Source organism: Labeo rohita, chromosome 19 (assembly GCF_022985175.1).
Source record: "Labeo rohita strain BAU-BD-2019 chromosome 19, IGBB_LRoh.1.0, whole genome shotgun sequence".
In the NCBI taxonomy this organism is placed as follows: Eukaryota; Metazoa; Chordata; class Actinopteri; order Cypriniformes; family Cyprinidae; genus Labeo; species Labeo rohita.
This window is the reverse complement of record NC_066887.1, coordinates 33229630-33256367: the sequence shown is the minus strand read 5'-3', so window position 1 is coordinate 33256367 and position 26738 is coordinate 33229630. Positions and strand designations below refer to the sequence as shown.

General features: G+C 34.9%; 2 protein-coding genes and 1 long non-coding RNA gene across 3 annotated transcripts in view; 1 reads left to right on the top strand and 2 right to left on the bottom strand.

Moving 5' to 3' along the window:
• Positions 1–5827, bottom strand: part of btd (biotinidase) — a 182260-nt gene extending 176433 nt beyond the window's left edge. The window contains exon 1 of the mRNA XM_051136732.1: positions 5592–5827. Coding sequence (XP_050992689.1) covers positions 5592–5804 — 213 coding nt within the window. The 5' untranslated portion in view covers positions 5805–5827. The remainder of the gene's footprint in view (positions 1–5591) is intronic.
• LOC127181799 (uncharacterized) lies at positions 5704–10823 on the top strand. Its single transcript, XR_007829817.1, has 3 exons — positions 5704–5853; positions 9843–9961; positions 10142–10823. It is a non-coding gene; the product is annotated as an uncharacterized LOC127181799 (long non-coding RNA).
• Positions 10824–24044: 13221 nt separating this feature from the next.
• Positions 24045–26738, bottom strand: part of sh3bp5a (SH3-domain binding protein 5a (BTK-associated)) — a 28024-nt gene continuing 25330 nt past the window's right edge. The window contains exon 9 of the mRNA XM_051136735.1: positions 24045–25002. Within this exon, the coding sequence (XP_050992692.1) occupies positions 24812–25002 (191 nt within the window). The 3' untranslated portion in view covers positions 24045–24811. The remainder of the gene's footprint in view (positions 25003–26738) is intronic.

Here is a 26738-nt window from a genome sequence, read left to right as displayed (position 1 = left end):
GGACGTATAATATGTGTCAGGTGCATTCACTTAGTATCATTATCTCATTTTTGATCAAGGTGGCTTTTAGCTGGTTTTGCATCTGAACTCTTCATATGGAGTGCAGGATGGGCCAAGTTTGGGTATATTATGTATAATATATATTAAAAATAATTATATATTAATTTATGTTTAAAGAATATGTAAAACATAAATTAATATGCCTATAAGAAAACCAAAGGTGCACCTATTGTGTCCATTGGCGTTCCTATTCTTCTTCTTCTGCTTCTTCTTCATAGAACCGCTTACGAGTCTTAACATTAACCATAGCAAATTTGGAGTCTCTAACTCAAACTCTCTAGTGCCACCACTTGTCCAAAGTTTCACTCATGTTCATGCTGAGTCGGATGAACACCAAAATGTAAAATCGTTTTGTTTTTTTCGCTATTTTTAATAGTTCAAAAAAAGTACTTTTTCGAACTTTTTGTTATGGAAGTCAAGTTGATTAGTCAAACCATCCTCGAGCAGCACAAACGAATTTGACGAAAAGCACGTAAAATTGTATGTGAGGCTATATCTCCGCAATGGTTTGGCGTATTGAGACCAAACTTAGTGTTTGTTATAACACATATGACCTGAGGCTACCTGCAGTGTTTTGGTGGTGTGCCACCTAGTGGTCAGGAGATATGAAAATTTAATATTTTTGCTTATAACTTCTGAATGGTTTGGCCAAAATACACAAAACCATCTCTTTAGATTCGAAGGAGCATGCAGAGTCGAGCCTTACCCAATTTTTAATGGTTCGAATAATCAACTTTTTCGAACTCGTCCTAGACGATTTGTCTGATTGTCACCAAAATTGGCTCAGATCATCTACAGACCATGCTGGCAAAAAATATGAAATTCAAATTAATTAGTCAAACCGTTGTTGAACAACGCACGAATTTGACAAATTATGCAAAAATAAATGTGAGGCTGTATCTCTACATCAGTTTGGCATATTGAGACCAAACTTGGTGTGTGTTATAACAAGCATGACCTGAGGCTACCTGCAGTGTTTCGGCACAGTGCCACCTAGTGGCCAGGAGATATGAACCAATGAATATTTTTGCTTAGAACTTCTGAATGGTTTGGCCAAAAAACACAAAAACCTTTTTTTTTTTTTTTTTTTTTTTAACTCATCCTGGACAGTTTGTCTGATTTTCACCAATATTGGCTCAGATCATCTTCAGACCATGCTGGCTAAAAGTTTGGCAATTCAAGTTGATTAGTCAAACCATTCTCGAACAACGCACAAATGAATTTGACGAAAAGCATTTAAAAATGGATACGAGGCTATATCTCTGCAACGGTTTGGCGTATTGAGACCAAACTTGGTGTGTGTCATGACAAGCATGACCTGAGGTTACCTGCTGACGCAGCGCCACCTAGTGGTCAGGAGATAAGAAAAATAGATATTTTTGCTTATAACTTCTGAATGGTTTGGCCAAAAAACAAAACTGTTGAACCATACCCAATTTTGAATAGTTCGAAAAACCTACCTTTTATAACTCATCCTGGACAGTTTGTCTGATTTTCACCAAAATTGGCTCAGACCATCTGAGCAAGAAATTATGGAATTCAAGTTGATTAGTCAAAACTGTTCTCAACTAGTGGTTGTTTCTATGATTTTTCAACCATTTTGACTAAAGTCATCTTTAAATGGCTGCAATTACTTGCTTGCCTAGTGCTTAGCCCCTTAATTGCTGCTTGCACCTATATTTATACTTTATATTTTTATTTGATATTTGCATACATTTATAGTTACAATGTATCTTTTTACCCCATTTAACATTTTGTATGACATTTGAAATTTTACATATTTGTATATTTATTTTACCCATTTTAGGGATCCTTTTTATAATATTTAACGTTCTCTATTATCCATTTTAATATTTATAAAAACATTTTGTCCATTTCAGACATCTTTTGGCCCCATTCTTGACCAACATTCCCAACATTCCCAACATTCTGTATTATCTATTTTAAATAATTATATATTTAGTTTCTTCATTCCAGGTATCTTTTTACCCATCTAACATTCTATATTATCTATTTTAATATTTAAATATTTTTTGTAAATACTATAAATGCCTGACAAGATTTATTTTTGTATGTAAACACCAGTCGATAAACGAGTGTCTCTTTTGCTGTTTTTAGTGAGTAATTTAAGTTTTCATTGAAAACATATAATCGTTTACAAATTAAACAATGAACGTGAACGAATGGATTCAAATTAAACTCATTTGCTTTAAAGAGTTAATTCTAGTGCAAAATGAAAGCTGTATCATCATTTACTCAGAGGAAGAGGAAGGTTTAATACCTTAAATTTGGGTGTGTTTCTCACATAAAGCAATTGTAAGACAAAAAACTCAAAATATAGCACATGAAAGGTTTTAATTGTTGTTTTGGAGCTTTGTTTTCATTCAGAACAGCATGAATTCTTTTTTAAAACACTGAAAATCATATAGGATTAAAACATTTTATTAAAATGATGACAGAATTGTCCACTTTCATTTTTAGGTGAACAAATGCATTTCTTTAGGGTGAAATGATCTAATTTGTAGTACACTACAATCATTGTCCTATAAAAATTTATTTTTTTAGACGCTGTCCTTCTCATAGTGTCTCCCATACAGCATCGCAGTCACAAGCCCGGCGCTCATTCCCATCCGGCTCATGTAAAAACGATTTCCACCCTCCCAACCGGAATGATCTGGAACATACAGCGTCATCCCACTTCCCAGAATCCCAGGGAACACGTATGGAGTTGTGAAGGTCCCCGTCAGCCTGAAGTCCACCAGAGTCTGAGCATGTTCAGATTCTCCTCCACAGCTGCTCTGCTCCTCACCTGTGCACCTCACCAGAGCACAAATCTCCAGGTAATACGTCCCATGCACCACATGGAGCCCGTCGAAGACGCCTAGAGCATAAAACTCACGCGTATCTGACCTCCGGAACAGCAGGTGGCAGCAAACTGAACCACTACAAATGCTTATATTCCCTTCAGTGCCTTGCAAAGGCACCAGAGTGAAATTATCATACATCATGATGGAGTTAAAGGTACTAGATAAAGCTCCTTCTGCACATTCAGAGTCTTTCTGGCAGTATTCTCCATCAAGATTAGCGTTAAAACTACTCGTAGACCCGACGTGCATGTTTTCTGGTTCGTTTGTACTTGGATAGCCAGAAAATGGCACCAGTTTATGCTTGTCATCCCCAGTAAATGACGGATCCAAAACTGGTACTTTACGCACTAGCAATTTCCCAGAATTCCCCTCTGCGTCATGATGAATGAGCGAATCCCACGGTGTGAAGATGCCGCTGCCAGTAATCCCGTACTCGGCGGCTCGGACGTTGGCAGCCAGCAGCGTGACACCCGTCGCGTACGAGAACGAGCGCTGAAACTGTACGGCGGCCAACAGGGGGAGCTGGTTCATCCACGCAGTCGGGTACACGATCTGTCGGATGCCCATTTCCTTCACTAGAGTCACCGCGGGGTCGCGGAACAGGATGTCAAAGCAAGTAAACACCCCGAATCGGCCCGCAAACGGTGTGGTGAATGTGATGTACTTGCACTCAGGCGGAGCATCAAATGCCGCCTCAAAGTACAAGTTCTGCTTGTGATATCGGGCTACGATGACTCCCTGATCGCTGAACACCACGTTGGTGTTGAACTGGTACTGATCGTCTGCAGGACAGCGAGGGTCCGCGGTTTGGTTACAGCTCTGACGGGACGGCATGTTGGCCACCAAGAAGAGAAGGTTCTTTTGAGCCATACAGCTGAGACTGTGGAGAACCTGAGAAAGAAACAACAATATATATCTAAAATATCTAAAAAATTATACTAACATATAATAATTTTTTGAGAATTTATTAACTAAAATAGATTAAAATAATTTATAAGAATTCATTAAGACTAATTATTTATTATTATTTTACTTACATTTGTTTTCTGGTAACTGTAATAATAATAATATTTACAATTTATGTTTTTAATTATTTTAAAAAAATGAAATTACTAAATTAAAAACTGACTGTAAAGTGTTTCTAAAATTGGTACTCATGTCAAATATTAGTTTTGTACCTCAGTATCTGGAAATCTGTGTGGATCTGCACATGGACTCCATGTGACCTTTTGGGGGTCAGGAACTGTCTCTAGATAACCAGCGATTGAAGCTCTAGTGAAGTTGAACCCATGGATGGCGTCTTCTGGAAACACTATTATCTGAGCACCCTGTGCAAGAAATACAGTACACACACATCTTGATTATGTCCTACTGTACATTGTGTGATCTTACCCAGAACTTTACTTAAACTATACGGCAAATAAATTAGAAGTCAGAAGGGTTTTGACTTTGCTCATTATTTTGCTATTAGATACTAAAATGTACATAATTTAATGTTTACATAAATAAACACAATTTTTATGATTTAATACAAATATAATCTCAATAATGTCATGGAAACCTATGTCACTAGATTTCTAACCTTAGACTTTGCTTTTAAAATGATATTCATGTTAATTCATGTCATTGTAATTATTAATATATTAATTATAGTGTAAAATATTTTTTTTAACTTAAGGCACATGAAACATCTTAATGGAGAGTGTTTTAGTTATGAATTTTTATTTATTTAGGTGAAATAAACCACTGAGATGTTGATCACTAAAACTGAAAAGCTTATAATATTGCAGTAGTGCATACTATACTTAGAAGTTATACAGATATATAATAATACAATAGAGTGTTTTCATGGCGCATGATTAATCGGCCATATTGGTGGCGCTGAATGTAAACAATGCCACTGAAATGAATGAAACTCACATTTTTTGCTGATTACTGCTGCTGAAAATGTCATTTATTGTCATGTTTTGGGCTGTACTATTGGGCTGTATACATTTGGTGTACTATAGACCGCCAAAAGTTATAACAAATCAAGGGGAAGAGTGCAAACTGAACCAGGATTTACAGGGCAAGAATCTTGACAACATTCAAGGTTGTTCTTATCATTTCTGGTCAAGTAGGTAAAATATTTAGCTAATATCTTAATTTATACTGCTCGTTCATATTTTTACCACCTTTGAACTTTAGTTTGTCAACATATTGCACCTTTTTCTGCTTACTAAGTCCTTCTCTATATAATATAGCAGCTTCCACGCGTCTTTTTCTTGGTTTAGACTTCATAAATTAGCAGAACAACGTATTCAGTATTACATCAATCATGCAATCGATGCTGTTGTTTACATCCTAGTATCGCTAGTACGGCCGCGCATCCGGGTAACTGACGAAATCGTAAGTGCAAACCCTCTAAACAAATTAGTAAAAGTTTACTGAATTTGATCATGTTCATGCAAACACTGTTTTTAACTAGGTCAGTATCTATACCACTAAAGTATAATTTGTAAATTGGTGCATTTTAATGCTATTAAGTATTCTAAAAGATCTGTTTTTGAGGTTTTGTGTTTGTGTGTTAATGGTTGCATGATAAATTCTTCGTGATTGATTCGATCCGGCAGTAATCCTCTACAAAGTCTTGCACTGGTTTTGTTTGTTTTTCTGTCTGTGTACCTGCTGTGCTGCCAGTGCTGCCTGCTCTTCAAACACATGCAGGTTCTGCTTCATATGCTCGAGAGCGGAGCTCCGGTCCAGCGGGTGTCTGGGGTTCGGGTTCAGCAGCACGCGGTGCTCGTACACCGCCGCCACATAGGACGGATGATCGGCGGCGACGATGAGCTGCAGGCCGCTCAAACAGAGCACGAAGCCGGCCAACACGAGCGCCATGACGAGGGGGAGGCTGAACGCGGACTCATGTGAGACAGTCTGCGTAAAAGTGAGTCCAAAAGTTCATGTCAGTGATTTTGCAATCATTACAGAATCTGTCATGTATTCAAAAGGTTCCACCGGCCTGGTTAAAAACGGGGTGCGTTAGTAAACATGGTAAACATCCATAACGCTTTTCTGAAGTTAAAAACGTGTTGCTCCCTCGCCCTGCTTGTTTTTTATCTCTAAAACAAAGAAAGGTTACATAACGGTTTTTTCATCCAATATTTGCGTGTATTTGTATAAATTGTTTATGATAAACAAAAGCGCATTATCAACCGACTTCCAGGTAACATTACGTCACTCGTAAACCGCGATTGTATTGGCTGACTTGAGCTCAGTCTACACGCGCATGTTCTTCAGACATATTGCCATATCTTGCCTTCTTGATAATTTACATGAGCCTATTCCTCTTAATATTTTTGCATGCAGTTGCACGAAGATATGAATAAACAAAAGCGCATTCCCAGTTAGAATTTTTTCATGTTCTAGGAACGTTTCAGTGGCAAGTTTTATTTTTAGTTCCCAGAATGTTCTGCTAAAAGGAAGGATAACATTCTTTAAAACATTCAAAGAATGTTTATTGATAACACTGTTAGAACATTATCCTCTAACATTCTAATAAAGCTTCCCATCACACTACATGTTGACTTACATTGCTCATAAGTCAAATTTTGGTGAAAACCCAACCTTAGATATGACCTTGGACCACAAAACCAGTCATAAGTGTCAATTTTCCGAAATTGAGCTTTATATATCATCTGAAAGCTTAATAAATAAACTTTCCATCGATGTATGGTTTGTTAGGATAGAACAATATTTGGCCGAGATTTAACTATTTCAGTGTATGGAATCTGAGAGTGGAAAAAAATCAAAATATTGAGAAAATCGCCTTTAAAGTTGTCCAAATTAAGTTCTTTGCAATGCATATTACAAATCAAAAATTAAGTTTTGATATATTTACAGTAGGAAATTTACAAAATGTCTTCATGGAACATGATCTTTACATAATTTCCTAATGATTTTTGGCATAAAAGAAAAATCTATAATTTTGACCCATACAATGTATTTTTTGCTATTGCTACAAATATACCCCAGCGACTTAAGACTGGTTTTGTGGTCCAGGGTCACAGATGTCAAGCTCCAGTGTCCAAAAACATTACCAGCTTCCCTTACTATAAACCAGATTGACTTTATTTCTTGACTTTATTTCTTTACAAAAAAAAAAAAAAAAAAAAAAAAAAAAAAATTGAGATTAACAGAGGTTTAGATGATGTCTGTTTGAAAGTAATAGTTTGGTTTGCTGTCACCATTATGGTGAGAAGTGTTTGCTTTAGTTGAGCAATTAAGACTTTTGCTTTTTGAATGTTCCTCTGTAACTGTTTGTTATGGCAAAAACAGCAAAAGAAAATGTCATCAGATGATGTTGGCTACTTGCTGATGTTAAAGCTTACACCATACAGTGATCTGATCAACTGATTTCATCTAGAGTTTAATCTATGCAATTAATTTCATATTAGTGGCTGTAGTAATGCATTTCAACAGCTCCAGCAGTGTTCTAATCAGATAATCTGTAGGCTGTTTATATCTGTAATATTTAAAATACATTGTTCACAAATCACTTTGTACTACCGAAAGCTAAAACACAGACATCAAGAATCAGTGTATGAATCTCAACAATGTTGACATGATTCATGCTGCAATGCATTCTGGGAGCAATGGATGAGTTTTATATGATGCACCTAGAATGCATCACAGCATGAAGCATGTCACCATTGTTGAGATTCATACACTGATTCTTGATGTTTGTGTGACTATGAAGGTTGTTGTTTTTTTTAATGCTTCAAATTATCTGATTAAAATTCTGCTGAATCTTAGTCTCTAGAACCACTGAGTTGCTATAATAAATAATGTTTAGTAATACCATAGACTAGACTGAATGAAATGTGATAATCAGACTGCTATGTGATGATATCTTAATCATCAGCAAGCAAACAGCATCATCTGATCCCTTTTTTTTTTTTGCCATAAACATAGTTACAGCAGCTAAAGAAAAACATCCAAATATCAAGAGTCAAACTGCCCAACTAACAAAACATGTTAACATTGTTAACATCAAACCAAACTATTACTTTCAAATAGACATCAACATCTAAACCTCTGTTAATCTCAATAAGACCATTTGTAAATGTATGACGGCAATAAAGTCAATCTGGTTTAAAATAAGTGAAGCTGGTAATGCTGTTTTTGATTTGAGCTGGGTTTTTACTTTCAACCGAAATTTGACATCTGAGCAACATTCCACATCCAATGTCCAATGGGAATCTTCCCGCTTAAATCTTTATTAGAATGTTAAAGGATAATGTTCTAATAATGTTACCAATAAACATTTTAGAATGTTTTTAGAGAATGTTGGCCTACCTTTTAGGAGAATATTCAGGGAACTTAAATAAAACTTGCTGCAGAAAACATTACCAGAACACAGCAAACAGATGTACAGATAAACAAAGACATCCAAATAGATGGAATAGATAGATAGAATTAAAGGTATGAAAGAGACAAAGTGAGAGAGAGCAGTTACAAGGTATTACTTTTCAATTAACTTTGGGTCATTCTGTGTCAAATCAACCAAATTTCAAAAACTTCCCCGGCTCAAATTTTTGATTGTGCTAATATTTTTTTTCTGAAGAAAGATAGACGTATAGTGATGAAAGCCAAAATATTTAATGTCATGGATGAATATTTACTGAGTAATCCACTATTTTGTAGAGGGAGGTCAAAATGGCAGTTTTCACCTGAAATTCAAAGTCAAGTTAAAGGGGGGTAAAAATGACTTCAGAAAGCATCATAATGTTATTAATGTCATAATGAGATTGGTAGTTCTATTAGCAAGATCTGTTGACTTTAGAGAGAGACGCACGCTTCCCACAAGGCTGTTGGTGCTGACGTGCTATGGAGGACTTTTTAAATGTAATTCTGAAATCTTGTTACATGTGCAAAAAAGTTTTTGTCCATATAATATTTCAACAAAAAAAAACAAATCTCCCAGAAAGGGAAAAATTTCTTTGAGTCAAAGGTTAAAGATGCTTTGGAGTTTTTTGACCCTGCCAGAAAAAAGTAGCTGTTGTATAGCTTATTTATTTATTTATTAATATTTTTTGTTGTTGTTGTTAATTAAACACCCAGATACTTTACAGTCTCTTTTACTGAGATGCCATCAATTTGCAACTTTTGCAATTCCTTTTCTCTAATGCAAAAACACCCAATGCCTTTTTCAGCCATCGTACTTCATACCATAGACATATAAGTACATACTGTCTCCTTTTTTAAAAGATAATTTACATAAACATTTCCTCTTAATAGATTTGCATGCATTTATATAAAAATATTTAGAATAAACAAAAGCACATGTTTTTTTTTCTATTTATGTATCAAACGACAACAAACAAAACAGAGAGTCATTTATAGGAATGACATCAAATCTGCAAGTTTAAGAAACAATTACATACAAAATAAAATAAAATACATATAAATTGAAAAAAGGATAATATTATAAACACAAAGAGAGGTAAATATTAAATTTCATTTAAGAGATAAAAGTAGGTTGAGTCTGCACACTTGAGGATTATAACAGTGTAGACAATATGTAAATAAGAGATTCAATTTACTTAAGTAAATTTAAGTAAAATTACAGACTTAAAAATATACTCATGAAAGTACAAGTACCTGAAAAAACTACTTGATTACATAGTAACATAAGTAGGTGTAATTCATTACATGCACTCCTGTATTTATCTTAATCTGTTCATTTAGGACTCTTTAGCCGTCTTAATGAATTGTTGCAACTTGTCCAAGTAAGTAGGTGAACTGAGAACCCCTGGCATAGATCGGGTGAACTATCCCTTTCAGGGGGTTAATAATAATAATTATAATAATAATAATAATAATAGATACATTTACTTCCATCCTGGAGTAATGTCACATCTCCGCCTCTTGCAGGGATACTGATTAACGCATGATATTCAAATAAAGCCAAAGTTCACCTCTGCCATTCACACTGACAGACCTTAGAGAAACGGCAGACTCTCAGAACAGAGAACGAACGTACATCACAAACGGTAAATATGAATATTTTATATATGTTTATACAAGTTATGTTTTTTGTATGTGATTGTATTAAATGTGTTAATATTAGGATGTCTTAGTTATAAAATATTAGTATATAAGATATGACTTTAAAAACATTTAAAAGGTGGAACATTATCATTTAATTTTCGTTTTTTGCCCCTTCTAAATAGTGAACGACCTGAATATGGCTACTAAAACTCAAATACTACTACTGGTAGTGGCTGTAATGGTTGCAAGCTATGGTCTTACCAGCGCATCCAACAGCACCAATTCCACTGCGGCATCTTTTTCACCTATGGGCATCACGGGGCTGTCTGGACTTCTGATCTACGCAATCACCTCCACTGCGGTTCTCAAACTCTTCCAGCTGATCTGATCATCAACTCTCTGTTTGTCAACCAGCATACGGGTTGTTATTGGATGTTTAATCTTTTTTTTAGTAGGCGTTTGATTGTTGTAATGATAAAATTATTTGCTTTTACATTCTATGATTTAATTAAGTATAAGCTTTTCATTAAACTCACAAAGCCTCTGCAGTTCCTTCACAAAGTTTGGAAAACCTTGACTTAATGCTTAATGTTCATAACAAGGAAATTAATATTTTGCTCTTTGTATTTTTATATCAGCAAGGTACAAGACAATGCTATTTAATAAATGTGATAAACAAGTTGGCTCAAAATTAATCTAAAAACATTCAAGTACTTTGATTGTATTACTTAAAATATGTAATGTAATGGATTATGTCACTAATTACAATTTTTGTCATGTAATTTGGAAACAGACTACAATTTGTATCTACCCAGCACGGTGTGTCAGCTACTGGCTTATGTTCAAATAAATGTTATAAATCAATTAAATAAATGTATTTATGTGTTGGATTGTGGACAGCAAGCCTTGACTAATGAAATTCCAGTCAAATTTAGCACTGCAAACATCAATGACAGCTATAACTTGTCAATGCTGGCATATAACCATTTTATAATAATGATTATACTAACTATTAAATGGAATATAAATGGAATAATCTATGGCTAGCTGTGCATTAAATGATTTGAATTATTTGAACTCTTTATCACTTTCCCAAATGATGTCAGTTATTTACAAAGTCCTTACATGTTACAACAGCAAAAGATAATAATAGGATAAAAATGATGAAGTATTTCCTTGTTTTTCCTACTAAATTACCTTACTTTTTCCTGAAAGGAAAGCAGTTGCATCTAGTTTGACTTGTTATACAGTACTTGTTTACTTTGCAAATGGCCTGACCTCTGTTGTATGTCTAGAAGCTGTTTTACCTGATGCAGTACAGGTATTTGCAAATTCATTCCTGGTAAATGCATAACGTTGACGATGTGACGAACAAATTTGGCGTCGATGATAAAAACTTTGGTGGAGAATCAGATGCAAAATCTGAAAAGAACCTGCTAAACGAAAAACTAGACATTATGAATCTCAAGGGCCATGAAAGACCCAATAAAACAACTGGAGTTTTGTGACTTTCAGTCCATATATTTAAACCACATATGTGTTTTGTATCCCTAATACTAAAGTGACTTTTATAAAATGTACTCATTTAAAACTTAGTAAATGAATCAAAATTGACTACTTATCTTGCACTACAAATTTTGTCCAATCAAATGCACTCAGCATTATGGTTCAATACAGTGACGTATCTCGGCATGCTCTCCAATAGTCTTTCACATTGGTGTTGGTTGACGACTTATATGTATTATTAAATTCAAGCAGTCTGGCTTTGTTTGATACTCATGAGCATCCATCTTCTTCTTGATCACAACTGAGGGGTTTACAGTGGGGTTCAGATCTGGAGATTGTGCCTGATTCCAGCCTTGCTGTAACCCTTAGATCAGCACCAGTCCTCCAACTAATTTCACAGTAGCTTGTAGGCCTCTCCAGGTCTCAGTCTAACCATTAGACGACGAGATGCTGGGCAAAGCTACAATTTGGACTAGTCAGATGCTGTCCTTATGGTCATTTGCAAACCTCAGCCTGGCTTTTCGTTGTGCACTTCAACCCTAGCTGCCGTTTGCCATTCTTTGGGTGATAATCAAATGAGTTGGCGTCATCCTGGTCAGTGGAGAGTCTTTTCGCCCTCTGCTGGTCTTTTGCTTTGCCCTCCCCAATGTCTGCAGCTTTCCCTTGTTCTTATGAACCGCTGCCTTTGAAGTTTTAAGGATGAAAGTAACCTGACGTTCGCTGTATCCCTCTGCCAGTAAAGCCAGAAGTGAACCCTTCTTTTCCTCACTCAAAACTTTTCTTTGTAACTCTTTTGGCATGGTCAATAGTTATTTGATTCCAACTACTTTTGAGGCACTACTGCTGTTTTTTCCATTGCTTCAATACTTCATTAAGCAGAATGGCTGCCATGCATGAAGAGATGCTGATTTAAGAAAACTTTGGAGTGGCCTCTTAATGTTTTTCGGTGCTGTGCATAAGGGTAAAGTAAATGACGACAGATTTTTTATTTTTTGGGTGAACTATCCCTTTAAGAGGAAGAGACTGGCAAAACGAAAAATATTACATGCATTCACTTCCATCCTGCAGTAACATCACATCTCCGCCTCTTGCCAAGTTGTTCATTTTATGCATAATATTCAAATAAAAACCCAAGCTCACCTCTGGTATTTACACTAACATCCTTCTAGAGAATCGACAGACACCAAGAACGAACATCCATCGCGAACAGTAAATATGACTCTTATATATATATATACAAGTTATGTTTTCTAAGTGATTTTATTAAATGTATTAATATTGGGATGTGCCTTAGTTATGAAATATTAGTATACAGAATATGACTTTAAAAACATTTAAAAAGGTGGAACATTATCATAGAATTTTCTTGATTTTTGCCTTTTCTAGATAGTGAAAGACCTGAATATGGCTTCTAAAACTCAAATACTACTGTTAGTGGTTGTAATGATCACAACCTATGGTCTTACAAACTGCACAACCAACTGCACAACCAACGGCACAAGCAACTGCACAACCATTGGCACAACCACCAGCACCATTTCTATTGCGGTATCTCTTTCACCAATGGGGTTCGCGTGGCTGTCTGGACTTCCGATTTACACGATCATCTCCACTGCGGTTCTCAAACTCTTCCAGCTGATGTGATCATCAACTCTTTCAGTTTGTCAACCAGCTAAAACCTTTGAGATGCACCTGTGACAGTGACTACACAAGTGTCTAGCACTTTCATGTCAGCCTTTGTCAAATTATCTGTGGGTCAAGTAGTTTGATTTTATTACCTAAAATATGTAATGTAATGGATTATGTTACTAATTATAATTTTTGTCATGTAATTTGGAATCTGTAACAGACTTCAATTTGTTATCTACTCTGCTCTGTGTGTCAAGTACTGGCTTATGTTCAGATAAATGTTATAATTCAGTTAAATAAATGTAACCACCGTACTTTATCTCTGTGTCGGTCGGATTTAAAGTAAAGTAGTTCCAGGTCTGTCAAATACATTACAATTCCATATCACAAAAGTAAAGCAAAACTATTTCCTTGTTTTTTCTATTAAATTCCTACTAAATTACCTTCCCACTTTTTTGCTAAAAGGAAAAAGATTGCTTCTGATCGGTTAGTTATGCAGTCCTTGTGTACCTTGCAAATGCCATGACCTCCGTTGTATGTCTAGAAGCTGTTTTATCTGTTGTAGGACAGGTATTAGTTCTTTTCTGGTTGCTGCATAACTGACGGTGATGAAAGACAGACTGTGAGTCACTTCGCTGCCTTGGAATTATAAAGTTCTACCTGACATTTTTGTCAAAATTGAGTTGTTCACATATTCTTATTCTGTGACAACTTATTTACATTATGTGACGTTTCTTTTGTTAGCTGTGTACATTTTGGGCCTTTATTTTAGAAAACAAAAGAATTCTGTTTACAGATGTCTATGAAATGCAAAATAAAAAAAATTCAAGCTCAAATATCTCAAAAGTGCTCAGAATGGCTTTTCTTTTGTAATTCAAAGGCAGCGAGTTGGTGGAAAATCAGACTTAATATCCGAGAAGAACCTGCAAAAAAAAAAAAAAAACAACTGGAGTTTTGTGGCTTTCAGTCCATATGCTTTTAGGTCACTTACATGCTTTGTACCCCTAAAACTTGGCCAAAGTTACTTTTATCAAATGTACACATTTAAAACTTAGTAAATGAATTAAAATTGACTACTCATCTAAACACTACAAATTTTGTTTAGTCAAATGCTCTCTAAAAATATGCTTGTGTCTAACTAGTCTAGCAATGAAAGTAGAGCTAATGGTTCATTAGTGACATAATTTGGACATAATTTGCTCAGATGGCCTTTTCCTGGACTCCAACTGATCTAAATCTCCACTAGAGAGAAAAAAAAATACAGGTATGATCTATATATGTGAGAATCAAACCATTCTAAACACCTTCTGGATGCATTAAATTTGCCATTACTAAATAATTAAAAGACCTCATATTGCATGCTGAATTTTTTTTTTTTGGTGGTGGAAAACAACATGATTAGCAATACTTTGGAGAATCTGAAAAAAAAAAATGCAAATATAAAGTCAAATATACTTTCCAGTACTATCACAATGATTTTAATTTGAAAACAATCTTTAACAGGTTTATAATTTAGAAAAGGATATTATGAAGAAAGAAAATGCATGATCACTGGGAAATTATCAGTTTCTCTGGTTTTACTATTTATGAGTAAAATAAACAATTGTTTTATTCTGTAAGCTACTGACAACATTTCTCCCAAATTCCAAATAAACATATTGTCATTTAAATCATTTATTTGCAAAAATATTGAAATAAGAAAAACGATGCAATGTTTTTAGACCTCAAAAAAGGCAAAATTCAGGTTCATCCATTTTTAAACAGCAATAATGTTTTAACTTAGGAAAACATCAGCCTGGCTCTGATTTTCAATCATTGATGAAGGTTCTCACTGATCACTGTTTTCAACTGTCATTGGCTGTGACTTTATGCCACTTCTTTCCCAGCTGCCATTTGCCATTCTTTTTACAGGTTGCTTGTTGTCATATGGTTCTTAAGTGACATTCAAATGAGTTGGCGGTCATTCCACTCAGTGGAGATTTGATTTCGCCCTCTGCTGGTCTGCAGCTTTGTTGTCCCCAATGTCTGCAGCTTGACGTTTTTCTTATGCACCTCTGGCTCTGTCTTTGAAATTTGAAGGATAAAAACAACCTGATGCTCACTGTATCCCTCACTGTATCTGCTAATGGAGCCAGAACTGAACCCTACTTTTCCTCACTCAAAGTTTTCTTTCTTTTCTCAACTCTTTTGGCATGGTCAGTAGGTATTATTTGATTCCAATTACTTCAGAGTGGTCTTTTAATTTTTTTTTTAAGAGCTGTACATGAGGGTGAGTAAATGATTCATATCCCTTTAAGAGGAAGAGACTGCCAAAACAAAAAATAATAATTGCATTCACTTCCATCCTGCAGTAATATCACATCTCTGCCTCTTGCAAGGTTGTTGATTTAATGTGTAATATTCAAATAAAAGCCCAAGATTACCTCTGGCATTCACACTAACATCCATCTAGAGCGCCGACAGACACAGAGAACATTCGTCCATCGCAAACGGTAAATATAACCATTTGTTATATACCATATGTTTTCTTTTGATTGTATTAAATGTATTAATATTGGAATGTGCCTTAGTTATTACAATATATTAGTATATACAATATGATTTTAAAAACATTTTAAAAGGTGGAACATTATAATTTCATCTTCATTTTTTCCCCCCTCTAAAAAGTAAAAGACCTGAATATGGCTTCTAAAACTCAAATACTCTTTTATATATGTGAGTTATGTTTTGATTGTATTGAATGCAACCTGGGAATGTCTTACCAGCAATACAACCAATGGCAATTTTAAAAAACAATGGTGGCAAGCCCTTTCAACAGCACAATCAGTGGCACAACCAATGCCAATGGCACAACCAGCAGCACAATCAATGGCACAACCAATGGTGCAACCAATGGCACAACCAATGGCACAACCAATGGCCCAACCAATGCCAATGGCACAACCAATGGTGCAATCAATGGCACAATCAACAGCACAATCAATGGCACAATTAATAGTGCAATCAACAGTGCAACCAACGGCACAACCAATGGCACAATCAATGGCACAACCAATGGTGCAACCAACGGCACAATCAGTGGCACAACCAATGCCAATGGCACAACCAACGGCACAATCAATGGCACAACCAATGGTGCAATCAATGGCACAACCAGCAGCACAATCAATGGCACAATCAATGCCAATGGCACAACCAATGGTGCAATCAATGGCACAACCAACGGCACAATCAATGGCACAACCAATGCCAATGGCACAACCAACGGCACAACCAATGCCACAATCAATGGCACAACCAACAGCACAATCAGTGGCACAACCATCAGCACCATTTCTATTGCGGTATCTCTTTCACCTATGGGGTTTGCGTGGCTACCTGGACTTCTGATCTACATGATCACCTCCACTGCGGTTCTCAAACTCTCCCAGCTGATGTGATCATCAACTCTTTCAGTTTGTCAACCAGCTAAAACCTTATAAACAATAGGACAAATAAATGCAACAGAACAAAGATACAAATCCAAATAAAGAGTGTTTTTAGATTACACTTAAAAGTGCATGCAAAATTAGCTTAATACCAAGCTTCTTAAAGAGTAATTCATCTGTCAAACATGTAAATATGACTTGTGTCAACCTTAAGGAAAGAGAATAAACATGATGAACAGGATACAAGAGAAGTCAAACAGGATACCCAACTCCTGCTATTACACAGAAATAGCATGACTCAAAAATCAAGCTCTTTCCTATGAGACAGTGTAACAAAAGACAGGACTGCCATTCTTGTGCCACCTTGAAACAGCCTGAAATCTGAAAACATCAAAATACAGAATACAAATATAATAGTATTATATAAACCACACTTACAGTTTTGGAAAGGATATTATGAATAAAGAAATAAGTGAATGACAGAAGGGAAACTGAAATTTTACTGAAAGATAATTTGGTAAAGCAAGTATTTGCTCAAGACAGCATGAATCATAAACTTAAAACAAAGTCTCCACAGACTAAATTATCAGATGTCAGACTTGCATGACTGCATTTAATGATAGCTGCTTATTAACCAGTAGCCTAAGGCATCAAATGTACACACAGTACAAATAACCATTACCACATAAAAACCGAGATATACTTTGGGCTTAAGCATATAGATAGCACACACTGGAAAATTAATGTGAGGATAAGCTGCATTGCGTGAGAGGGTTTAGAGATATCTGCAACTCTATTTTAAATGAGTACAAAGACATTTTTATTGGTTATAACTTCTATAGGGAAATAGCACAGACACTAGGATGACACTTTCTACGATCATACTATCAAATGGAGTATACTAAGTGTTTGTGTCAAAACTGAAGTATATTTTGGGCTTTGTATAGCTTATTTTAACCTATTAGCTTTATTTATATTGTGACCAGAGGAAGCATAACACTACTAGTTATGAAAATAACCCAACAAATGTTCAAAATAACCAACAAATGATCCAGTATGTTTAACAGTAAACAACCCAACGTGTCTTAGAGTGTAGGAAAATATAACTTTGTGTTTCTTGCTAGCTAAATTTTACATACATAAACAAAAATGTACTGTCTCTCAACCTCTCTTTTCTTTACTTACACTTGATCTAGACGTGTGGAAACTATATAAAGTTCTGGTATTCCTAAAACAGTGAAAACTGTATCCTGTTCCTATTCATCCTGTGTCTTCTTAAAGTGTATTTTTTTAAAGGTTTCTTTTATATTTCTTGTTTAGATATATGGGTATGTTTTCCTTTTTAAATATTATTCTCTGTTCATTGTTTCACTGTTTTTTTGTTTTTTTCCATTGTGTTACTATTTGTACAGCACTATGGTCAAGGTTGTTTTATTCAGCGCTTTAGAAATAAATTTGAACTCTGAACTTAAATTTAGGCCTACTTTTTCTGTTAACCTGGCAACACATTTGCATTTGTGTAGGGCCTACTTTATTTCTTTTTTTCTGGCTTTTGTTTTATAGCTGTACTGCCCTTATGGTTTTGAAATCAGAAAAAAAAAAAAAGATTAGGGATATGCGCTCCGAAGTCCCTATCCGAATCAAATGATTCGCAATCCTGCTCCGAAGTCCCAGTCTGATTCAACTGATTTGTGAACCCGCTCCAAGTCAAGTCAAGTCAAGTCACCTTTATTTATATACCGCCTTTAACAATACAGAATTGTGACAAGGCGGCTGTACAGTATTAAATAGGAAACAGTACATCAACAATGCCAAAGGCAACATTAAACACTCACATTATAGGTAAAGGTAGTTAATCAAAAACAATAAAATAAAATGCAATATTGTGTTAAGAGAAAGTGTCCCCAACTAAGCAAGCCAGAGGCGACAGCGGCAAGGAACCAAAACTCCATCGGTGACAAATGGAGAAAAAAACCTTGGGAGAAACCAGGCTCAGTCGGGGGGCCAGTTCTCCTCTGGCCAAAGTTCCCGTGGTCTTGTGCCGACAGCCGTCTAGGTGATGTGGTCTTTAATGTGGATCCGTCTCTGGGGCTCATCTAGTTGATGTGGACTCCGCTGACATTCAGGGCTGTAGAGGTCGTCTCTAGGTGCTGATCCACCGTCTCCAAAGTCCCGACTGAATCGAATTATTCATAAACCCGCTCCGAAGTTTCCAACGTCTTTCAAACGATTTGCCATACACACTCCAAAATTTAAAGCTGACTCAAAAGATTCAATAATCCGCTTATTTGTGGTCGTGTAATGCTTTACAATTCAATTTTCAGAGCATATGGCGCAAATGCAAAAATGAAACCAAACATGATTTGTTTATTTTTTTTTTCAGTTACTATATAGATTAATAATTGCCATTTTCTCTCCTTTTTTCAATTTTACTTTTTCTAAATTGTGACTTCGGAAATGATAATTTGAGTAAATAAAATCTAAACCATTTTTTCCCCATTTTTTTATCTTACAGTTTGCGCTTTGGGCTGTATTTGTATTTGTGCTAAATTGCACGTTAATTGTTTTGTGCCCCTTTGAAAACCTAAAGAAAATATGTGGCCCAATGAACAAAGACAGTGGTTAATTAAAAAAAATAATAAAAATAAATACTAATTAAAAAGACCAAACTCGGTATGTTTATTAGGCTAATACAATGTATTAATAAAGTTATGTAGGCTACAGGAAAGCAGATGAGAATATGAACGCTACACGCTGAATTGTTATCCTTCCATAGTCCTATAGGCTTTTTTGGAAAAAGAGGGTGGTGTAGCTTAAAAGTATGGCCAAATTCGGTAAACACTTATTAATGTTGCAAACTATATTGTCTTGCCTACTGGGAAACAGATGTGACCGGAATATGAACGTGACACGCAAAGTCTCGAGTTAAGCGTTTTCCTCCCATTGAAACGATTAATGTAATTCATAGTGATTAAAAAAAGCAAAACATACCTTATTTATAAAGCATAGCCTACTATTTACACACCATCCGAAGAGCCCAGCTAAGAACGCGCAAGGTATTGTGTATTTTTATGTTTTAAATGGGGCTTAGTTCATGTATAGCATGTATACAGTTTGTGGGATTTTGTTTTGCTTTTTTGTTTTCAGAAAAACTGTTATAAATAAAATATTAAAATAGAAATGGGGCTAAGTATTTTTCAAATCTAATTAATTACTTAATGTGCCCATTAATTAATCAAAATAAACTAAAATTTATGAGATTAATGAATGAACACATCATGTGCCAATTAATTAAATATGAAGTTATTATTAAAGATAATTCAAAGTCATTATTGTGTTGATTTATAAAAACAATGAATAGATATTACAAAAAAGCAGCTTTAGAAAGAAATATTTTAATTCAATATACAAAAATACAAATAAATACTAAAATATTTAAATATTAAAAAAAAAAAGAAAGAAAGAAAAAAAAAAGGATAGACTAGGCCTACCCTAAATTTAAAACTAAAAGCGCCAGTAGGTGGTGGTAAATCACTGTTTTAATAAGTGAGTCATTTAGTAGTTCATTCAAATGAGTCGTATATCACATTATGCAGATCACTAGACTGAATCTGCGCATTAATTTTAGAAGGTGTTCTTGCTCCATAAAAGCAACAGATGCACATATTTTAATGAGCGCTGTAGCTTATTTACTTAAACTGCTCAGGGGTGCGTTTCCCAAAAGCATGGTTAGCTAACTATGGTTGTTAGTTCCATTGAAATCTATTGGTAACGACGGAACTTATGACCATAGTTGCTTTCGGGAAACGCACCCCAGGTCAGTATAATCCATTTAAGGGGCTTCCAAAATTACAATTTAAAATTAGTCAGAGCTATAGAAATAATACATATTAACATTTACAAGCTAATATCCACAGGGCTCTCAAGTTTTGGAAAAAGTTTGGAGTGAGATTTTATCTGTTAGGGGAGGAGCCACTCAAATATTTGCAGTAGCAGCCCCTCGCCCCACGCAATTCTCTCCAGTTTTTGGTAGAAGTTCAACTATGTATTGTTCATAATTGACCAGCACAAAATAAAAATATATATATAACAACTGGTAGATCTGATAAAAGTCAAATTCATAAAAATAAAATGTTTTAAATATTTAAAAAATGCAGATGTATCAAAAGTAAAAAGAAATTTGGCCCCAAACGAGCAAACTAAACAGCTCAATGCACATACCGTAAACATACAGGAGGATTGCAGAACTTGCTCATAGCATGTATGTCAATCTGTGTGTGTGTGTTTGTGAAAGAGAGAGTACATATTTCATCTTACAAATGTCATTTTGTATTTCAAGTGTTTATTGCATATTTTGATGCCTTGATGACAGTGGTAGGGGCTCGGACTTAGCTAAAGTAATTAGTTACATGTAATTGAATTATGTAATTTAATTAAAAACTACATTTAACTAATCTGTTACAGTTACTGAGAAATAACAAATATAGTTAAATTACAGTTACTTATGAAAATGTTTACAATTACAAAGTGGGTTACATGTAAATATTTTGATTGATTTATTTCCCAAATTGCATTGAGTGCTTTAAAATATGAGACACCAATGTTTCAGGAGTTAAAAAGAGGTGCTAAAGATTTTGTGCTGGCTGTGCTTTAAAATTGAATTATTATAATCTTAATTTAAGTGATGAAGGATTTTGTAAATTTGACAGTAATTAGTGTTGAGTGCTACTGTAAGGTAAACCTGCCTGCTTTAAAAGTTTCAAAAGGATTAACAGTTGAAAACATAGAACAGGTTAGAAATTTAGAAAAGTAATCAAATGTAATGTTACATTATGACCTCTAAAGCAATTGAAATAGTTACACTACTTTTAAATTACATTTTAAATAGGGAAATTTAATTTATAGTCTATTATAGCCTATTTCCAAAATTACCTTCCCAACATTGTTGATACATTTGTGTTTTGAAATATATAAAACAATTTATTTTATTTGGATGAATTTGTCTGTCTTTTTTAGCAGATTTACCAATTATATTGGACTTTCCTTAATTTCAGGCCCACAATTAGTTAAAACTGTTGAAGAACTAATAATTTAGCACGAATTTGGCTATATTCCCCAACATCTGTTCTCACTATCTTTGATCACAGGCAAGTGATTTTGTCTAGGAATCGTAAAATGGAAAAAAATAAAAATAAATACGAAAAACCCTTCTGCATTTTTTTTTAGTTTCTAGTGAATACAAATGACAACGTCCGCTCCGAGACCGCAACGCGACCACCGCCTCAACTGCACTAAACGCTTCCACTGCGAGAGAAAGCGGCAGCCCCGCAACGATTCCACCGCTGGCCTTGTCCCGTGTGTGCGCGTCTACGTTGCCTAGTGAAGAACGTGATTGTAGCGGGATCACGTAATATACCATTATGCATAGGCTAATTTCTATCTGGGGTCAGTGCTCCTAAAAAACACATACAGTAATTTGTTATGCTCTGCTATGCTTAGCTGCCACTTTCCACGGCCGCGGTTGTTTCCTCCTACAGACTTGCGGGACTTCATTTGGAAGTGGCAGAAGCTGCAGCCGAGTTACCTAATTCACGGTAATGTTTACAGTCTGCTAAAAAAATCTACATGCAAACACTTTATAAACATGTATAGTCAAATGTAACGTTTACAGTTAATTACCCAGAGATATGTATGTAGACCTATATCCGTGGCTGCTGTTTATGAATAAAGCTATAATGTGTGTTGGCAGTGTATGTACACATCTACCCTATAATGCTAAAAATCCATGCAGTGGTTTTTAATTCATCTGTAAAAGTAATATCCCCTTTTATCAGATCGAGCCATTCTCAGATGCCTGTCGTTGTGGCGTCACACCCACAGAGGCCGCTCCCACAGTAGTTGACTGACATGAGCTCTTACCTCAGATCAGCTGTAACAGTCTGACCTCCCCATGTAAGGGATGTTAGACAAGAATATCTCCAACTGAGGTGTTGTGTTGTAATAATGAACATAGTGGTCGTCATTTACTCCCAACATCTGAGCCGCTAAAGATGCAGGCTGCGTCCGAAAGCTCTAAAATGCTGCCTTCGGAGGCAGCATTCCAAGGCAGGAAGGCATCAAGGCACGTCCGAATTCTAATTCTGCTTCACTTCCTGTCTCCGGAGTTTCCTTCTTCTGATGGAATTTTGAAGGCAGCATAGATGTATCATTCGCTGCCTTCGATTTCCCACAATCCTGTGCGTGTGCGTCATATAGGCTATATAAATAAAGATATTCTGGTGAAATTAGACTTGTTACTTTATATAATAGATGAGATCTCGACCATGATATACTTTATGAATCGTAATAGTGTAAAAAGCATGATAAATGATATTGTTTGTAATAATAGTACTTAAAAAAAATGTTAAAAGGGTTCAAATGAGTAGTGAATAAGAATAATATTTACAATATACTACCAATAATAACGAAACAGCCACTAATAACAATGACCTGTTCTGCAATATTACTTGCATCAGTGCTTTTATGTATTTAAGCAGAAAGTAGCTGCCATTCTCAGTCGTCTTTTCCGAAGCACAGACCTTCGGTGGGTAATGACATTGAGATCTTTATGTATTATTAAAGCATTTATATATAACTGTATAAGATCGTTTTTCTACAAAATCTACAACTTAACCGTTAGGTAACCTAGCAACGGCGTCACGTTCTGCTGCCTCTGAAGTCTGTCCGAAACTGTTTCTAGAGTTGCCTTCGCAGCCTTTGAAGTCACTGCCTGATAAGGCAGCGAGGCAGCAAGTCAGCTGACTAGGTTTTCGGACGCAGCCGCAGTGGATGTCGTTTGTTTGTAAATAGAATGTGCCTCTCGATCTACACATAACCGTTTGTGTTCGCACGAATCATTCATGATCCTGCTTCACTTACAGCAGAAATGAGTGTATTTTTTATGAATCTTTGCGATCGCCTTTCCTAATAAAGGCTATCGCTAAAAGTAATGCAGCTAAAGTAAACAGGCTCGTCACTCCACAGAGAGAAGAGAGGGGCGGGGCGAGCAGAGCTCATTTGCATTTAAAGGAACAATCCCTCAGAATGAGATGATTTTTGCCGAGCTCATTTTGACAAGGTAAAAAGGGTGTTGTTTTTCACAACCATTGAGAAGTTTTAACCAAAGTACATTATAGACTTTTTATTAAGACCCTAAAGAATCATATCAACTTGTGGAAAATTGGCATCCGATGACCCCTTTAACATGCAATTTAGCACAAATTTAGTACAGATCGCTTTTATATTGTGGGCTATTCTGCTTTTCTGTAAATAGTAGCCTATGCTTATCATTAATAAGGTGTGTCCTCCAGTGTCACTGTTTTGTTAGGATACATTAAGCCACGTTAAGCGTCTGTGAAACTGTCCATGGCTACACCCCCGTGCTAATGGTACTGCCCACAGCGCAAATTGTAAGATAAAAAATTGGAAAAACAGAAAATCGTTTAGATTTTATTTATTCAAATGATCATTTGTGGAGCCACAATTTAGCAAAAGTAAAATTGAAAAAGGAGAGAAAACTGAGCAATTGAGGTGTTGTGTTGTAGTAATGAACGTGAATAATGAATGTTTATGAGGTCTGGTGAGGTCTCAAGACCAAGATCAAGACCATGTTTTGAAAGTGAAATCAGTGGAAAGAGACTTGTGCTTGAGCATCTGTTTATTACACAAATAAGAACTTTGTGGCATGAAAACACATGGATAACATCATGATAACAAGATAAACGTTGAGTATAAATATATAGCTTTGAACTACATGAGTCCCTCTTTACGTTATGACCTGTGGAGTGGAAAACATAGAGTAAGACGAGAGAAAATTCATCGCACAAACGCCGACAGAGTGAAAAACAAGTGCTGGCATCACACTAACTGATTTTCAGTCATAAGCTTCATTTACATAGTCGTTGAAGAATCAGGTGGTTTCCATCCTAATTCATCAGCTAGAGACAGAAGACGGAAAATACGAACGGTGTCTGCTCACGACACATTTGAGGAAGACATGAAGAACATCCACTCAGTGATGATGAAAAGTTCATTAGTTCACGTCACTTCATAGCTGATGTCTGCATGACAATTATAATACTTAATGGTTTTTCTGGGTTCAAACCAGTCTGAGATGAGATCTCGGTAACACTGAGATGACAATAGTTTAACAATGGTTCCTTAGACGCGTCATACTGTCGCTCAGAAACGGGCCCCTGCTTTGGCCCCTGTGCTGAAGGTTTTGTTGGAGCAGGTGGTGGTTTTTTTAGTTTAAACACTGTTGAGAAGCAGCACTGCTGCTGTGTTTGAGGTCACATTGAATGGATGAGTGTCTGAGTCGTTGTCGTCGTCTGCTGTTTGGAGAGATAAACTGCGCAGGGTCTTCTCCAGACGTGAGCTTTTCTGACTGCTGATGTTGGTTGAAGGTTCAGGTTTAACTTCTGCGCCTTCTGCCCTCTCACCTGTTAGAAAACAAACGACTGATGAGAATCCATTCATTTAGTCAAAATAAATACCTTGTGAAATCAGTTTTATTTTTTCCCAAATCAGTTTTTTTTTCTGGATTCCGGTTTAATGGTTTAATCAAATATTAATAATTAAAAGCATGTCTAATCAATTGAATTTATATCTAACAGTTTTTTTAATGTAATAAAATTTGGGCATGTTTTATATTAAATGATGTATTTATTTATTTATACAAAATTGTTGAGTTGTCTGTTTTAATTTTTCTGGATTCTGGATTTCTTAATTAATTACTTACTTTTTTTTTTTTTTTACCACAAGAAAATATTTCTATTCATCCCTTTACACCAATGTTATTTAAGTAACTTTTTTTTATTTTCATATTTTCCATATTTTATGGAGAGTTTTCATTATTTTACAAGCATTAATATTTAAATATAAATTTTTGTTTCAGTTTCAGATATTTCAGATACTTAAACTTTAACAAAAGGAAAATAAGAAATGTTGCAGAACTAAAATTAAATGAGTTACTTATTTACTTTGTTCCTTTATTTGTTTGTTTTTTTAGTTTTATTTCATTAACATTTATTTAATATTTGTTAGATTTTAATTAACAGTAATATTGCATGTTTTTTCTGGATTCCTTTTAATGGTTTAATCAAATGTTAATAATTAAACATGTCTAATCAATTGAATTTATATATATAACAATTTCTTCTAATTTAATAAAATTTGGATATAAAATGTTTTTTTTCTTCCCAAAATTCTGAGTTGTCTGTTTTAATTGTTCTGGATTTTGGATTCTGGATTTCTTAATTACTTACTTGCCTTTTTTTTTTTTAACCACAAAAAATATTTCCACTCATCCCTCATTTTCTTAAAAAAAAAAAAAGTTATGGATCACTTCAAACAGAAATGAATGGGACCGATTATTATATTATAATTTATTTAAAAAACTGTGTATTCATAAATCTGATTTACAGTTAGTGTTTGCAGTGTATTGTCATGTAAACAAGTTGTAAAATGACATATAACTTTACACAGAAAACATGAGTAGGTGATTTTTAATAATTATTTTAGAATTTACGCCAATGATATTTTAGTATCATTAGTATAGTGTTATAGTTTTTATTAATATTTTAAATTCATTTTATTTTCATATTCATTTAATTTTAGTTTTTGTTTTTCATTAGTATTTTAATAGAGTTTTCGTTATTTTTAAAATATTAATATATAAATATGAATTTTTGTTTTAGTTTCAGATATTTCAGATATTGTCATGATCGGGGCTGTGGGTCTTTCAGATATTTGCACTGCACTCCCTGATTGTTCACGTCTGTCTTGTCATTTGCAAACTAGCTGTTCACTCTGGAATTGTATAAGAAAAAGGTCTGCATTGTCTATTGTCTTCGTGTGTGTTCCTCTGTTTTGATTCTAGTCGTGTTGTGCCGTGTTGGCCTTTTGGTTTATGTTTTATTTGTGTTTTGTGTGATTAAATTTCCCTCCCTGCATTTTGGACCCTGACCTCTTTTCTCTCTGACCCAAACGTGACAGATACTTAAACTATAATGAAAGGAAAATCAGAAATGTTGGTGAACTAAAACTAAAAATAAAGTTACTTATTTACTTTGTTTTTTTTTTTTTTTTGTACATTTTTAGTTTTATTTCATTAATATTTATTTAGTTTTGGTTTTAAGTAATAGTAATTTTGTGTTTTTTCTAGCTTCGTTTTAAT